The sequence below is a fragment of the Physella acuta genome, unplaced genomic scaffold (genome assembly GCF_028476545.2).
Source record: "Physella acuta isolate Inbredline_101_S28 unplaced genomic scaffold, ASM2847654v3 ptg001970l, whole genome shotgun sequence".
NCBI classification, from domain to species: domain Eukaryota; kingdom Metazoa; phylum Mollusca; class Gastropoda; family Physidae; genus Physella; species Physella acuta.
In genome coordinates this window covers 8775-26692 of record NW_026733475.1, presented here as the reverse complement: position 1 = coordinate 26692, position 17918 = coordinate 8775, and the positions used below count along the sequence as shown (strand labels likewise).

Sequence of the window (17918 nt, the reverse complement as noted above, 5' to 3'; positions counted from 1 at the left end):
ACACAGAACAACAATTAATAATTATCATCAATGAATATGTATGCTGAATTTTGTTACCATAACAGTTATATAATAGTAAAAGGTAACGTACTAATACAAGGTAAACAACCCCTCCGTTTGGTGGGGCTGTACCAGTGGCTACAATAAAAATCCCAGTAAGTACTAAACAGATGTATGTACTAAACAAACGTATGTACATATTTAAAATGTTAACATTGTCATACAACTTCAGAGTGGTCACACTGGTTTTACAATACTAAAAAAAAAACGTTATGTAGTGGTTGTTTCGGGAGGGGGGAACTATATAATGTTATTAGCATGGATGCATGGATGATAGTCTAAAAAAATAACAATTTGTTGTTTTTTTTAATTATGTGATGGCCTAGACAATATTGAATGAATAGTACAAGCTTGAAGATGAAATAAAATTTTGAGATGAAATAAAATTTTAGGATGACATAAATTTTTGAGGATGAAAAAATTTTTTTGGGATAAAGTCTTTGAGCTGGTCCAGCAGTTGCATCTAAAACTAAAACATCAACGTGAATGCTGGACTGTGGTCATTATATAGATAAGTACTCAGAATATAAATCTTTCTTGGTGCAAAGTTTGACAGGGGAGGCTCTCTTGCACATAGAGTAACAAGAAACAATGTTTAAAGCTCGGTTTGAAGCAGTCAAGTCCAATTCAACTTTACAAATATTATAATTACAATATCATACAACGAGAAATGGTTTTTTTGCTGTTGGAGTCTATTGTACATGTCAGGACAGCATATTTAACAACATATTTACATCTTTGATCTGTATGGCATGTTCATGCTTACTCACAGCTAAAGGTATGATTTCCTGTGGATGAGATTCTTCAAAGTAACAACAAAAAAACTTACATGGCGATTGGTTAAGATGGTCAACTATAAACAAAATGAAAAAAATAAAATATGGGCATCACATATATTTAAAATGAAAACTGTACCCCAGTTGGCCTGCCTGTATATGATATACTTGCAAGAAGATTTGTTTTACTTTATATTTGACTATTTTTTTAAATATACAGAACAGACAAAATACTCAAGAGTGGAAGGTGCGATTTTAAAGGTAGGGGAGAGAAATGTTGGTTAACAGCCCTTAGTCAACCTAGTACCACTGATATTATATTTATAATATATATATATATATATACACACACATGAAACTGCATGTGTTTAAAAGAAATGTTAAAAAAAAGATTTGTGTGGTTTCAGAATTTCAATATCCATATCTTCATCTTTAAACAAAATTAAAAAGTATGCAATTTTTGTGGTTGCCTTATTCCTAAGTATCCTAAAAAAAGATATAGCTTTACAAAAAAATCAGCTCAACTGTATAGCAAAAGCTTAAAATGTGTTAGGGTTATAAAAATATTTAGCAGACATAATATATGGGAGTCATCAGTTTGTAATTTGTCAATTTGTGCGTTTCAACTCACACCTTTGCGGCCCAAAAAAATGTAAGTTAAAATGTAAGCGATTAATGAAACACGTGTTTGAATATTAGAGATAATATAAAATGAAAGTTGCCATTTCTTGATTTGCTCTATGATGCCAAAGCACTAAAATAAAATGCCACCAATATTTAGAAAACAAATGTTGAAAAGCAACAAAGTCCAATGAAGTGGTAGCAGCTGGTGATATTAGTAGTGTTAAATTAATGAAAAAAATTGAATGTAATTCTGAACTTCAAGGTTTGAAAGACATTCTGGATATGAGTTTAATGCTGATATAAAACCCCACCACAATGAGAAATGCTAATGAATAACAGCAAGTATTAGGGAATTTATCTTTATGAGAACTTGAGTGGCTTTAAAACACATAAGCAGAATCATGGTATGACTTGCATATCATTAAGTTCTATTGAGAAATTGAGTAAAGTACTAGATACCGGAAAATAATTTTTGGTTAGACTGATGAAAAAAATCTGGTCAATGACAAAACAAAAAGCATATTTCAGCTGCCAGTTTGATAATGCAGAAATAAATGTAAAAAATACTTTGAAAAAAATATTTTAACATCTTGAGATATTTTTTTAAAAAGCACAATTATTTTTAGAAAACAATTAATTGACAATTATGAATTTAAAATTTCATTTTCAAAAGGATAGCTATTTAAGCTTTTAATCAAATGATTTTAAATTGAATTTATCTTAAATATTGAGAAAACTTGAGATTATTTATTTTGCATTGGAATAATTAAGTTTTGGTTTATTAATTAAGATATTGCAATCTAATATATTTTTGTTTTAAAATAAACTTTTTTTATAAAGTATATTAAAATTTACACTTGAAGATATGGCACATATATTTAACAGTAGAAACAAGTTTTAGTATAAATTAACTGTACTTTTTAATCACAGAATAGAATTCCAACTGAAAAAAATGTTATGGCACACTGTAAATGTCAAAAGTGCATGAAATTATTTTATTAAAAGAACCAATAGTTTTGTTTCGTGAAAGAAATTGGCTGAGTGAGTTTGTGGTGGATTAAACATCTATTTGAGAACCCTTCAAAGTTAACTTAGAATATTTTTTAAGCATAATGATCTAGCATGAGGTTTAATTATTACTTTAATAAACAAGACAAAAATTCTTTAAGTTATCTTAACCCTAGTTAATTGAAATGTAAGGCTAACGTGCATGGTGATAGGATTTATTAATATAATTTTGAAAATTCAATTTTATTAAAATTAGAAAATAACACCATATAGTTCTAATTTCTTAAAATATAAAAACAGTAAGCATATTATTATAATTTGATATTTTTAAATGGCTCATTTAAGAAATGGGAAATTGTAATAATTTTACTAGATATGGATGAAAATTGTCTGTGATAAAATGGAAAAGAATCATTTTATGATGTGATAATTTTAAATTGGTAAATGGGAGTAGCATTCTTGTCCTCGTGATTAGTATCATTGTCAGTTAACCAGAAAAAAATAAATGAGCCTAGAGAGACTGCTAATGACAGTGAAAGTGGCCATTTGCCCTATTGTGCCAGCTTCTATTCTGCTTGCCGTTTGGAATGAATTTTTTTTTTTAATACTTAAATTTTCATTAACAGACTATATCACAATGTGACTAACAGATCTAGGGAGGGGGGATTATTATAACTTAAACCTCTCTATGACTTGTTAAAAAGGGAAATAAAATGTTAATTTCAAAACAAAACAGGATATTTGTTTATAGGGATCAGCAGGATTTTTTTCCAAATGGGGTAATGAAGCCAACACGCGTAAAATGTATGTTGGGTATATATATATATATATATATATATATATATATATATATATATATATATATATATATACATATATGTATATATATATATATATACATATATGTATATATATATACATTTACATATACACATTCGCCTTCCAAAAAAGTTTTCACGCATAGGGTTGCCAGGTGTCCAGTTTTGAACTGGACAGTCCAGTATTTGAGCAGACTGTCCAGGATAAAATAAATATAAATACTGGACAAGTATTATACTTGTCCAGTTTTTATATTTCTTCTTCTGCTTTGCGGCATACATGAGAAGGGAAGGATGGAAAGGTGTCCAGTATTTTCGGAAAAGGTATCTGGCAACCCTATTCACGTATGAGTTTTATTTATGGTTTGTGTTTTGTTTTAAAACGTTCTAACTCGACATTTTGTGTAGACTAGTTAAATTTCACGTTTTTATTTGAACAAAAAAAATTCGCGCACTAGGCAGAATCCGTGTCTATTGGTAAAGTATTCACAGTAAGAAGCAGGTGTACGTATACCGTCTTGGGCAGATTTGGCAGTATATATATAAATATAGTAACATGGGCGCGATAAACAGTGGATCCCAGATTTTAATTGCTAGGCACAAAAATGTGACCCATGACGTAAACAAAAGTTAAGAGTTGTCGGCCTTGTGTCCGAAAGGATTTGAAGTCTCTGAGTGCGTTCTGTTGCAATTCTTTACTTGGAGTTTATAGCATGTGTTTAAGTGTGAGGAAGGGGGGGGGGGATAAATAATGAAATTTACGTTCGAGCATTCGAATTTTCGCCAGAGGTGCTAGCACTAATCTAAAAAACATTAATGCATTATTCGAAACTAACTAGGAATTCGAGATGCTTTCAAATACATTTTTTTGCTCGTCCGAGAGTGTATATTTGAATGGCAAAATGAGATCCAATTTTTGTGAGGACAATCGAAGGGAACATGGAGTGTAGGGCATGTAGGTCTTCTCTCCGCCTAGTTCCCGCCCAAGACATGTACGCCTGCTGCCTGCTTCTGACATGTGTCTTGTTCTGATTAAATAATCGATAGCTGGACATTTTTAAAAGATTTTATTTTACGAACAAAAAAAACAGGAGGTGCCTATCAAATTTATATAATCAAAAAAATATTTTTTTTCTTGCTTTATTGGATTACTGAATATAAGAATTAAATATATTCTCCTATAATCATATTTACCGTTACACGGGATTGTGCATACATTATAGGCCTATAACAAATGAGGTGATAGTTTTTCGTTTTTGTTATGTTCTGTTACATTGTTTATACGGGGGTAGCTCAGGGCAATGTTTTAATTATCTTTTCGTCTTTATTTCCCAAAATGTTTACAACTGTTGATACATTGGTTTTTGTTTCCAACGGCTTTAACACTTTATATTATTTTTATTAGGGCTTAACAACTGTTTGAAAAGAAAAGTCATTTTCTAAAAACAAAACAAAAAATTAAAATTTCTATGTGGCGGGCGGATGAAATAAAATATACCCTTATGTGGTTTAGGGTGGTAGGGCTAGAATGTCTTATTTTTGTTCAATGATACGTCCACGATCTATTATAATAATAACATATTACCTAATTTTATCTATGAGTAAGTTGAATTATGAACTAAGTGTTAATTTCTTGTGGTTTCCTTCAACATATTGTCCAGCATTAGTTTCATAGATAGAATAATCGACAGTTAAAAATATAGCGTATATGGGCCTACATGTTTATTAAACCTATCTTTGACATTGCTGTATTTAAGTGAAACCTAGAAGAAATTTTAAAAAGATAAACCTGACTGAGATAAAGAAAAAAATGTTTATAGGGAACAAATGTAATCACGGGTTAAAGTTCATAAACATAAGAATGGATGATTTTGTAACATGTAATTGGTAAATGTGTAATTCTACGTCATTTAATTTTGGTCCATGAACTAACAAACAACGTGATATGGTGATTCAATGCAGAGGTGAACAAAATATGAAGTGAGATTCACACCAAAGAGCTGTTTAAAAAAGATAGACAAAATATATAGCAAACATCGAGTTCAGTAAAATAGTAATCAATGTACAACTAGTAATGAAAATCGTCGTGGTGTATATTTAAAATGTACACAATGTTGGTTAAATATTTATTGATTTGTACACAGAGATTTTTTAAAATGTGACAATGATCGAAAGAATAATAAAAAAAAAAGGTAACAATATCAATTTAAGAAACAACGAATTATGTTGTTTTTCTTCCGAATACAATGTTATCGGAAAAAAATATTACACTTTTTATTATGAAATTTCGTTTCTTGTAATATTAAATTAATTAATTAATTTGGACCACTTGAAAATTAATTTTTTTACCTAAAACTGAAAATGAAATGTAATTTTAAATACACTATTATATAACATTTTTATACAAAATTTATAAACTAGGTTATATTAACCACACGTATGTCAGAAAGACATGTTTTAAAAAGTGTAACCCTTGACCCTGGATTGAACCAATCAACGCTCGTCTGACACGTTGACTCAAGTAACCAACAAGAATGAATGAAAAAAAAAAAACGAAAACCATGATCACAAGTCACACACTACACCTAAGACTAGGTCCAACAACACCTAACATTTATCCACGACTATCGTCTGCTATTGATGGCTCTTTGAACCTCTCACGGTGGTATTCATTCTTTTTGGTTTTACTTTCCGATTTAAAATACATTTTTTCCCCCATTGTTTACTTTAGAATGAAATATCAAGCAAAAGTTTTATCATTCGTAGGAGAAAAAAATAATCACAAAAAAATATGGTCCGTTTTTTTTTTAAATAGGTCGCGGCCATCTTGTTTTGTTGTTGTTAAGAAGCAAGTCCAATACCACAATAACGAGTGAGAAGTTTTATTGTCTATAAGTTTGTAACTATTGGAAGATATGATGTCATAATAAAAGCATGGTGCCCTATATATAACCGGATGGGTTATGGCTTTGGTCGTAGGTTGTCTGCCCTTGAGACTTCAAATGTTATTCAAACAACAACTGTCATGGTTAAACAACAAAGATTTGTTGGGTGGGGGAGAGGATATTTTTTGTTTTCTTTTTTTGGAAGAGTACGGTCGTTGAGTTAATCGTTCTTTGCTACCGTTTTCGAATTTAGTCATTTTATATGACTGGTCAGGTGACAGTTGAAGTCGATGCGGTCCTTGCACACGGAGCCGCAGACGACACAGCGGAACGGCTCATCGTGCGCGTGGAAGCCATTGTGCAGGAGGAAGAGGGACGCGTCCTTGAATATCATGTGGCAGTGAACACACTTGTGCACGCGACCTTTCGTCAGCAGGAAGGTCACGAGTTCGTTATCGTCAAGGTCGCCACGCTCGATGGCCTCGACTGTGGTTGAGCTGACGGGGAGGCTGGAGGTCGACTGAGGGGATTCCTGTTCGCTCCCCGCGCTGCTGAACCTGCGCATGGGGTGGCGCTGTTTCCTGGAGGAAGACGAGGGGATCATGCGGGTGTTGAGGTTTTGCCGTTCGATGAGCCGTTTGGGCGGTCTCAGGTCCGAGTTGTCCGTGTTGCCGGCGCCGGTCTTGTTGCCGGCCGGCACCGCGTCGTCTTCTTTTCCGGCGTTGTGGTCGAAGCTCTGCTCGTGCCGGCTCACGCTGTTCCGGCTGCTGCGGCCGCTGTGACCTTGGTCGTAGCTGCGGTCGTGGTCGTAGCCTCGGTCCGTGTCGTGGTCGTAGTCGCCCTCGCGCTCCGGGTCGTCGTCTTGGGAGTATTCCATGTCGCGGTTGCCGCCCTTGCTTTGGCTGCCGGAGTTGTTGCCCCCTGACGGGTTCCTCTCTTTCAAGCTCTCCCGTCTCTCTTTCTCGAAACTTCTGCTTCGTTTCCGAGATCTGAACCCTCGATCGCTTCTATCCCTCTCCCTGTCTCTCTCTCTATCCCTGTCTCTTTCTCGTTCCCTCTCTCTGTCTCTCTCCCGCTCTCGGTCCCTCTCCCGCTCCTCGTTATGGCTGAACCGTCTGGAACTCATCGAGTACCCGCCGCGGTCGTTGCTGTATCTTTCATCAATATCAGTGTCGTCGTCGTTGTCGTTGTCGGCCATCTCGTGATCGTGTGGCGGCAGGTCCTCGTCCCCGTTCTGCTCCATGTGGTTCTCGTCCGGGCTGGGGACGCATTCGTCACTGGACACGCTCCGCGTAAAGGGCGGGCTGGCCTTGTCGTCCTTCAGGTTGGCCAGGGTCTCCGTGTCAGAGCGCTCCTCCGGCGTGTACGTCCGGCTGTTGGCGCGCGGCTCCGCGTCCGTCCGCTTGGCAGCGGAGGTGGTGCTGACCACGTCGGTGCCGTCGTTAATGCTGTTGTCGTGCTGCTGTTTGAGGTGCTGCTGCTGCTGCTCCTGGTGGAGTTGGTGCTGCTGTAGGTGGTGCTGTTGCAATTGCTGTTGTTGCTGCGGGGAGTAGGTGGGCGACAGCTTCGACAGGGCGTCGTGCTTCATCTGGAGGGGGGAGCAAACAAGAGGAGAAACGTTGAGTGATGTCGTTGGTTGCACACAGTGGCGTAGGCAGGTGGTGCTAGTGAGGGGGGGGGGTTATAACCCCCCTTCCCCAATGAAACCCCATGTTATCTCACACCTATTTGCGAAGGTGTGTTCGTGTAATTTTATTACAAAATTTTAGATGTTATTAAAAAAATTATCTATGCTCTTGAGTCGTTTTATATGTGTGTATGCGTGCGTTTGTGTATGGGAAAAGTTTTTTTAATGATCACGTGACCAATTCCTGCCTATGCCACTGGTTGCACTCACCTTTAATGTCTAACACACATACACATACACGAATATACCTGGGTAACATTGAGCTAATAATAGAAACACGAAACAGTGGGACTAGAATATACGATGCAAGGGCCCGTCACTATCTTTTGTTTTAGTCAAACTTAAAATTATTTCTAGCACATTAGTCTCCGCTGTGTTGGCATGCATGTCTACAACCCATACCTTACATAGCAACGTATTTTTAAGTTTAAAAACTTATGGAAAGAAATCATAAAAATGACGATTTAAATCTGTGTCTATGCCAGAATTAGCAATACATTTTTTTATTAAAGCAATAAAAAGTTTCACATATTTATAATTGTATCATTGAGGTTGATACGCCTTTTGGAACGTATATTTCATAAGAATGCAATTTACTCTTTATTTTAGTATTAAACCGTGAAACCTAGAGGTTTAAATTGTGAAGCATGTTATGTATGTTTTTGACACACAAATGTTTCGATTCTGTCAAGGCCACATCAAATGTTTAAAAATTTTAAGATCACCGTTATAATGTGTTTATTTTATCATTAGTAAATAATTACAATGACGTAAAATAAAACGTTAATTTAATATTTAAATGTGCATCAACACATAGATCTAGTAAGTTCAATAAAATTACAAAAAATAGTATCAACACTCATTACATTGAACATGGTTGTATTCAACTACTGTGTGTTGTGACACTGCCAACGTTATTTTATGTCCAATAATGCTATCCCTAATGCATTAATTCATTAAATCTGAACAAGTGTCCAATCGACAGAATCGAAATGTCCTGGGTGCCAAAAGTTCTACAAAATGCGGATACAAGGTCCTACACAATGTCATAAAACCATGCTGTGTCTATGTAGACCTTGACTTAGAATCTTGTCAAGTTGTTGATGTCGATATTTTGGGTTAAGCTTAAGTTTGGGTGCTGTGTGGTGTTTTAAAGATGAGCGGCGTTGATACCAAATTATTTTTCTAAAGACCCATTCGAGAGTAGAGGGTTTAAACATAAGGTGGATATATTCAGCGACTCAGCTTTTTTTTTTATTAAATATAGTCCTATTAATTTTACAAATTATATTTATTACTAAAAAATGTTTTGAATTTTTCGATTTACCATTGATTTGATGTAATTTTTACAGTATAAAGTACCATAACAAAACTATAACTTTTAATGCGGCTACATAAAAAAAAATTCAAAAATAATTGTATATTGTTCTTCTTATTTGATTTTACTTGCTTGGAAAGAAATGGATAGTTTAGGAAACCAATGTTTGCAATGTGAAATTAGAAGTTAAGATTTAGAATGTAATAATGTTAAAAGTTCATAAAAATGACTCAAGAATATAACACTAATATCAAGAATTAAGATCATGAATCTAACAATGTGACATAATTGAAAGAATCTAGGAATGTGAAACGATGTCAAGAAACTAATAGTGTGAAATTAGAATTTAGCAATGTGAGATATAAAAGTAGAAAACTGTGATATGAGATCACGTATCTAAGACTGATATAAGATCATGTATCTAAGACTGACAGAAGATCAAGAATCTAAGACTGACATAAGATCAAGAATCTAACAATGAGATATGAGAGTAGATAAAATGTGATATGAGATCACGTATCTAAGATTGACAGAAGATCAAGAATCTAACAATGTAACTAGAAACTAAATCTAACAGAATGAAATGTTGAGGGATGGCTAGAGTCAAGAGACGTTAGAACGTGCATACGGGCATCATGTGACCTGCTCGTTATGATGGGCATAAATTAGTGCTATTTCACTGCCTGTGTTTAGCGTTAATTAAATATATAATCAACGTCGTTATATTACGTAATACCCTCAGATCGTTTTTTTAACCCCCCCCCCCCTTTGGATTGTGCATTAAGGCGGCTCGATACATCGCTCACACCAACCCTCGACTAATGGAAACTTCCAGCCTGCTCTGCGCATGTCCCAGGAGAACCAATCATAATATTAAGATAGTCAGCAGACGGAGACTTTCAACCAATGAGAAACGACCTTTTAGAAGCGGGTGACATATCGACATTCATTGTTAGGTTTTATTTTGTTGTTTTTAGTCTTTTTACGTTTTTTTTTTATGTAAGCTGATAAAGTAATTGTTGTACCGCTGCTTGTGGAGATGTAGTGATGGTTTCTGTCGTCCATTGCCTGATTTACTCAAATGCTCAAATACTCGAATCTATAGTCGTATCGAGGACAATTAGACATGTATTAAAGAAGTGTATTTTTGTATATAATGCACTACTCACATGCTTGTACTGCTCTTCTGTTGTACTGTATTGTTTAGAGGAAATTTCTACTCAAAAGTGGAAACAGATTGATTGTAAATCTATTTCTAGCCAAGCATTTTTTTAAACTACACCGATGATGAATAAACAAGCAAACTTGCGCGGGGGTATGGGACCTTTTTGAGTGAAAGAGACATTTCGTGAATTAGTTCTGTTTTTTTTTTGTTTTTTTTTTTTAATTTATTTTACCGCCGAAATAAAAGTAACAGTTTTAGTTATGAGTTGATGTCCATTTTTAAAAAGAGGAACCCCCCTACATTGAATATAGCGCAGGGTATTTATTTCAAGAGCCGTATGCGGCTTTACTGACTCGCGGGTTGAACAGCTGTGACTCTCTCTGGAGACTGCAAGACAGAGCATCTTCAGTGGGTCTCTCCTGGGGGTAAGGCCAATGCATCAATGTCAAGGTTGTCTATTAGTCAGGCTTAGAGGCAGGGCGTTTCCGGTGTGGTGTTGGTGAGGGAGGGGTGGGGAGGGGAATAACATGTTTTTTAAAATTATATAACAGGGGAGGGTGGAGAAGGGGTGGGATGAGTTGAGATTTTATACCTAAAATACGGTTTGTATTAGTAATTGTGTAATTAAATAACTCGAAAGGAAGCGACATTTTGGTGGGTGGGGTATCTGAACACTTCGACTTTAGGGAATATGAAAACTGACTTTTTGAAGAAGGGGGGGGGGGATGTGAACAAGCTACTACATTCTATAGATAGACGGGAGTGACTCTAGAATTCGAATGTAACAAGACTATCTATTGGTGGACGACCATCACGTGACGAGTGACACCAAACAAGCATGCATGATACGATCAGGTTGATCCCGTGAACTCACCAGGTAGCTTAGCTCGTCAGAACATCTTACCTGGGGTCCGCCCAGCATTGCGCCGAAGAAGGAGTGTTTGGTCAGTAGGTCGGCGTGTGACGTGACCGGAAGTGATTGGGTTCCGAGCAGGCCGAGGGCCGATGGGAAGGTGGGTGGGAACGCCGGGGGACCGCCGGGGTGGTGACGGAAGGGGAGGATGGAGGAGAAGGGTGGCAGCTGGCCCGGGGAGTGGTAGAGGCCTGCAAGAAACAAAAAGATGGTCAGGTGTTGGTTGTTACATGTAACGTTACAACCAAACTAGGAACATTGTTAGGGTTTGGTTACAAGTATTGTTACAAATAATACTGTTAAAAAATTGTCGGACTTTGCTATAAAATCGGTCGGATTACATTAATATAAGATTGAGCCAATATAAAATAAACTACTGTAAAATAAGAACACTGTACAAAACACTGTAAGACTTTAGTTATGATATATATATATATATATATATATATATATATATATATATATATATATATATATATATAATTTAAAACAAGTGAATAAAAAAGTATTAAAATTATGTAATTAATTTCTTATAATACTTTAAAAAGGTGAACATGCTAAGAATAACCTATCTGTATTTAACAGCAAGTTAACACACCTAGCGACACATAGAGAGAAAATATTTTACCTTGAGATTGTACGTGAAATGCTGCCGCCTCGGACTCCAGGAGAAGAGATTCAGGTATAAGGGGAGGAGGGGGACACCTGGGGTGGGGGACGCCCATGTCTCGTGTATCACCTGAAAGATCGATAATTAACACAAAAAGTTAATGAAGTAAATTATCGTGTTTGCTTTTCCTCTCGATGAAAAGACAGTGTTAACTCAAGGAGAAGGCATGGATACAGGAACTAGAATGGCCGGGGACTGACCTGGTAGCATGCCGTGGCCGTGACCTTGGCCATCGTTATCAGGATGGCCGAGCTGACCGATGCTTCCGTCGCCGAGCTGACCACCGAGATCGCCGGAACTCAAGCGGTCAATGATGCCCTGGTTGCCTTCTTCGAATTCTAGAATCGCCTGCGTCACCTGGGGAAAGATTGCATGGGGATAAATTGGGGAATTTTTTTTTTAAACAAACTAAAGAACTATTTCAAAATAAGTGGCCCGGAGAGGTAGGTGAAGTAGAGTCAAACTGTTTTAGTTACACAAAGAAGTGTCGTTATCGCCAGAACATCGCCACTTTTAATTTCACCAAATATGGTCAGGTACCCATCATAGCTGGGTTGACTCAGGTACGTCTTACAGAATCAAGTCCGAGAAATGACGTCACGAATTTGGGGTTAGATTGTACCGGCTCGACTTCGTTTATTGCTTTAACTAGACAGGTGTAAGACGAACTGTGAAACACCTTTAACTAGACAGGTGTATGACGTAATGTGAAACACCTTTAACTAGAAAGGTGTACTGTGAAACACCTTTAACTAGACAGATGTATGACGCAATGTGAAACACCTTTAACTAGACAGATGTATGACGTAATGTGAAACACCTGCAGCAGGTGTCTGGCACTCACCTGTGGGTGTGACGCCATGTGTCTCTGCAGATCCTGCCAGGTGGTGAAGGTCGCGTAGCAGATGTGGCAGCGCTGGATGGTGTCGGTCATGTGACGTCGCTCGTGCATCCGGTAACTTCCGCTTTGGGCAAACGTCCGCCCACACACCTGGGAAAGACAATTCGACCGTCAGTTAAACAGGTTAGGTTAGGGTTAGCTCCATCGGTAATGGTGGCGGAATGATCACATTCGCGACCATAGTACCGACATTCAACCTGGTTCGAATTTCTTCAGCTGCTGAGTACTCATTAAAACTGAGTATGACGTCTTTCTGGACTGCATGAAAAAAATGCGCACATGTAAACATGCTTTATTTATGAGTGAATGAAGAACAATGTAAAAACACGATATGTTGACAGTAAAGTTGTAGATTAAAGCCCCGTATACAAAAATCAAGTTTTACCAGCAGAATGTAGTGTAAAAGCCGAAAGATTTAAACGTGTGTGCTTTGAAGTGCAGAATGTAAAAGTTATTCCCTTCAGGCTTGGCGTACAATGGAAAGATATTTCAAGTTGTTATTTCATTTGCTGACTTTTTAAGCCACATACTACACAAACATAACGATGTCAGTAAAGGAATGTTGTAAAGATTCTTGTGGCGATGTCAAGTGTTAGAGCCGGGGAACATCGCATGAAGCTTGTATCGAGTAGTATCCATGGGGAACTGGGTGTTGAGAATAATGGGAAATACAAAACTAATTCTTTGAATCTAGTGTTAGAGTAGAGAATTGGAGAGAACCTAATGAGGCGATTTGGTCAGAAAAAGTAAATCAGAAAATATTAACAGTGGTAGGTGATATTGTAGTGGTAGTGGTTGGTTGTGTGTGTTAGGTTGTAGTGGTGGTGATTGGTTGTGTGTGGTAGTGGTAGTGGTTGGTTGTGTGTGTTAGGTGTTAGTGGTTAGTTGTGTGTGTTAGGTTGTAGTGGTTGTGATTGCTTATGTGGGTTATGTTAAGACATGTGTATTGTGGATTACAAAAATCCTGTTTAATGTGCTTTTTAAAATTCCATGTCAAACTTTTACCAACAACCACTATGTCTGAAATATAGTTTTAACTTCATCAATAAGAGAACGTAAAAAACAAACGATCAGTTTAAAATTTTGCGCCGAGTTTTTATTTATTTATTTTTATTCTTTTTCTCAAACATCTTTAAAAAATTCTGAAGTGAAACCGCTAGTGCTCCAAAATTAAAATTTAAAATATAATCTCAAAGAAAATGGATGTCTTCACGTAGCTTTAAAAAAATTACCCCCCCCCCCCCACACACACACCCCACTTCCCGCCCAGTGTCTAAAGAAGTGGATGGACCAATGATCCGGACTTCCTGTGGCAGTGTGGTGGCGCTAACCACATCGGATGAGCGATGGTTTCTAAAGTGTGCAAGATGCCACACGTAATTTCTACAACAGCTCCGGCGCTCACCGTAAAGTAGAATTAGAGTAGCGGGCCCTGGGAGGGTGGGGGGTGGGGATGAGGCAATTTTTCAAGCTTGGTAGGTCACGTGGTATGACGGCGGGTGTCGGCGGGGAGATTTACTGCGGGGATGGCGTCATGGGAAATGGTAGCAAGTGGTGTAATCGCGTCGTGGGGAAACGTTGGCGTCTTGATGGGAGACGTCATGGGGAATAGTGACATAATCTGGTACGTCGTGGGGAATGGTGGCATAATCTGGGACGTCATGGAGAATGGTTGCATAATCTGGTACGTCATGGGGAATGGTGACATAATCTGGGACGTCGTGGAGAATGGTTGCATAATCTGGGACGTCAAATGGTGACATAATCTGGGACGTCATGGGGAATGGTGACATAAGAAATAGTTACACATTCTGGAGTGGTAACGCCAAAGTAAACAACAGCTTCCTTCCAACATTAATGTAAATCTAATATTGGATTCTCGTGGTATGAATGGGGGAGGGGGTGGTATGTAGGGTAGATGGTGTGTTTTATATTGACGAATGAGCAGGGAGGAGGCGTGCTTTATGAAACTATTTCTATTACCTAAGTACTCATTTGCATGGTAAGATTTAGAAAGCTATAGATACCTAGGTGTTTAAAGGTGTATCATTTGGTGAATGAGATGGATATTTGAATGCTATAAGGATTTTGTGTTGTCTCTCTCGATGTATAAAGATAAACATAACTGTTGAAATCTTATTCCTCTAGACTCCTCAAAAGTCACAATGTGAGTATAATGATACACACAGCTGCCTCAAGACTCGCCCAAAACTGCTGGGAACATAAAATTGTTTCGTCCACTCGGCGAAATAAAAAGTTGCATGTTTTCTATGTCGTTTGACGCAGCAGACGTTGCTTAGCATTCAGCGTCACGACCTGCTGGTGTACAAAATTAGGGACGGTAAACTCTGGCCGTGTTGGGGCCTGGGGTACAGAGAAACGCCATCAGTCGTCTCCCCTGGTCTAGTCGCTTCACGATAGTCTCCCCTGGTCGCTTCACGATGGTCTCCCCTGATGGTCTGCAACATCTTCATCAGCGGAATCCGAGAGTTCGGAAATGTTAAAATATATTCGCATTCGGAAATAACAACTGGCTAGTTAAGGAAGAGTGTCTTATTTGTATATAATTATTTATATAACTTAACAAATCTGTATATACTTATATATCTATATAAATTATAAATATATAAGATTGGCGGATTTCTAAAGCTTCGCTATAGGCCTACAATCTGTGTAGGCTATATAATGGATATTCTCACGTCGTTGAATTGCATATCGCCTATTGATAAAAGATCCACTCCTGGGGTAGCAAACGAAACAAAAGTTGTCGACAGTGGGGGGAGGGAGGGGGAAGGGGGGAAGGGGGCTCAGACTGACTGAGGGGTGAAAGTTGAGTGCACCCACCTTACATATATTGGGTTTCTCTCCTGTGTGTGTGGGGGGGGGGGGGGGGTGGGGGCGGGGGTGAAAGAGTTGAGTGCACCCACCTTACAGATATAGGGTTTCTCTCCTGTGTGTAAGGGTGGGGGGTGAAAGAGTTGAGTGCACCCACCTTACAGATATAGGGTTTCTCTTCTGTGTGTGGGGGTGTGTGGGGCACATAACGACTGGGGGGGGGGGGGTGAAAGAGTTGAGTGCACCCACCTTACAGATATAGGGTTTCTCTCCTGTGTGTGGGGTGTGTGGGGCACATAACGACTGGGGGGGGTGAAAGAGTTGAGTGCACCCACCTTACAGATATAGGGTTTCTCTCCTGTGTGGGGGGTGTGTGGTGCACATAACGACGGGGGGGGGTGAAAGAGTTGAGTGCACCCACCTTACAGATATAGGGTTTCTCTCCTGTGTGTGTGGGGGGGGGGGGGGGGTGGGGGCGGGGGTGAAAGAGTTGAGTGCACCCACCTTACAGATATAGGGTTTCTCTCCTGTGTGTAAGGGTGGGGGGGTGAAAGAGTTGAGTGCACCCACCTTACAGATATAGGGTTTCTCTTCTGTGTGTGGGGTGTGTGGGGCACATAACGACTGGGGGGGGGGTGAAAGAGTTGAGTGCACCCACCTTACAGATATAGGGTTTCTCTCCTGTGTGTAAGGGTGGGGGGTGAAAGAGTTGAGTGCACCCACCTTACAGATATAGGGTTTCTCTTCTGTGTGTGGGGTGTGTGGGGCACATAACGACTGGGGGGGGGGTGAAAGAGTTGAGTGCACCCACCTTACAGATATAGGGTTTCTCTCCTGTGTGTGGGCAGGTGTGGGGGGCACATAACGACTGGGGGGGGGGGTGAAAGAGTTGAGTGCACCCACCTTACAGATATAGGGTTTCTCTCCTGTGTGGGGGGGTGTGTGGTGCACATAACGACGGGGGGGGGGGGGTGAAAGAGTTGAGTGCACCCACCTTACAGATATAGGGTTTCTCTCCTGTGTGTATCCTCTCATGCGTTCTCAGGGTCCCAATTTGGGTGAAACTTTTTCCGCACGAGGAACATCTGGGGAAACACACGGAGAGATGTCAGGGGGCGCCTGGGTGGGTGCACTTAGGTTTAACCCCCTCCCCCCAGGGCGCGATCGTGGAGGTGTGTCTTAGAGGGACCCTTTGGTTACCTACGTATTATTGTGGAGGAGGAATCAGGGTAACTTATTTTAATTTAGGTAAGTTATAGCCTTAAGGTAAGCTGCTTCGATTATACTTAAATCGTATTCGTGATATATATATATATATATATATATATATATATATATATATATATATATATATATATATATATATATATATATATATATATATCACGAATAAAATCAAAGTATATACATATATATGCCTAGTATTTAATATCATACAAGGATTGAAGTTGGGAATGTACTTTACTATTTTGAAGTTTTCGGTATCTTCTAATTGACCGTGTGTGTCCCCCCCCCCCCCCACCCACCCATACGACGACCCCCACCAACAATACCTATAAGGTCGCTCCCCTGTGTGGATCCTCTTGTGTGTGCTGAGGCTGCTCTGGCTAGAGAACATCTTCCCACAAATCTTGCACATGATTGGCCCGCCGGGGTCGGGGCGGATGGCCAACCGCTGCTGCAGTGAGGTCGAGACCAAAGACGACATAGATTTCATGAAGAGATTTTTCACCTTTGAGGACGAATGGTTTTTTTTTTTGTTTTGTTTTTTAAGACATTAAAATGAAAACAAAGTTCTTGCTGAAATATTTATGACAGTGTCAAAGTAGAAACACAAGATTTTAATGAGCTGTTTGGAAATGATACAATGGATTCTTTGTTCGTAGTTAATGGAAAATGGTGGTTGTTTTTTTTTTTGTTTCTTAGAGCTTTGTTAGTTTTAAATAGAGATTTGATAGTTTTAAATAGGTCTTTGATAGTTGTTTTACAATGCTTTATTTACCCGAAGACATCCGTTGGAAAAGTTGTGTATGTGGGAGTGGGGGGGGGGGGGGTTGAATGAGCTTCCTGTTTTTGAGTTAATGATATTTTTACATGGTAATTTTGTGAACTAAATTCGAGCTAACAGTATCCTACATGTACTGGGTATAATGTCAGCTTAGTGTGAGCAAATGTACGCTATACATCGTGTGCTAGTACTGAATGGAAGCCTTACTAGGTGAGTGGGTTCTGAAAATAAAAACATAAAGTAGTGCTAA

General features: G+C 38.6%; 1 protein-coding gene across 1 annotated transcript; it reads right to left on the bottom strand.

The window, feature by feature from the left end:
* Positions 1-3601: 3601 nt before the first annotated feature.
* LOC131931448 (zinc finger protein 1) lies at positions 3602-17687 on the bottom strand. The gene is made up of 7 exons (XM_059288244.1): positions 17214-17687; positions 16655-16745; positions 12769-12915; positions 12125-12281; positions 11883-11993; positions 11246-11445; positions 3602-7759 (listed from the first exon to the last, which is right to left on the bottom strand). The coding sequence occupies exons 1-7, from the start codon at positions 17375-17377 to the stop codon at positions 6425-6427; spliced, it is 2205 nt and encodes a 734-aa protein (XP_059144227.1). The 5' UTR covers positions 17378-17687; the 3' UTR covers positions 3602-6424.
* Between the last annotated feature and the right edge of the window lie 231 nt (positions 17688-17918).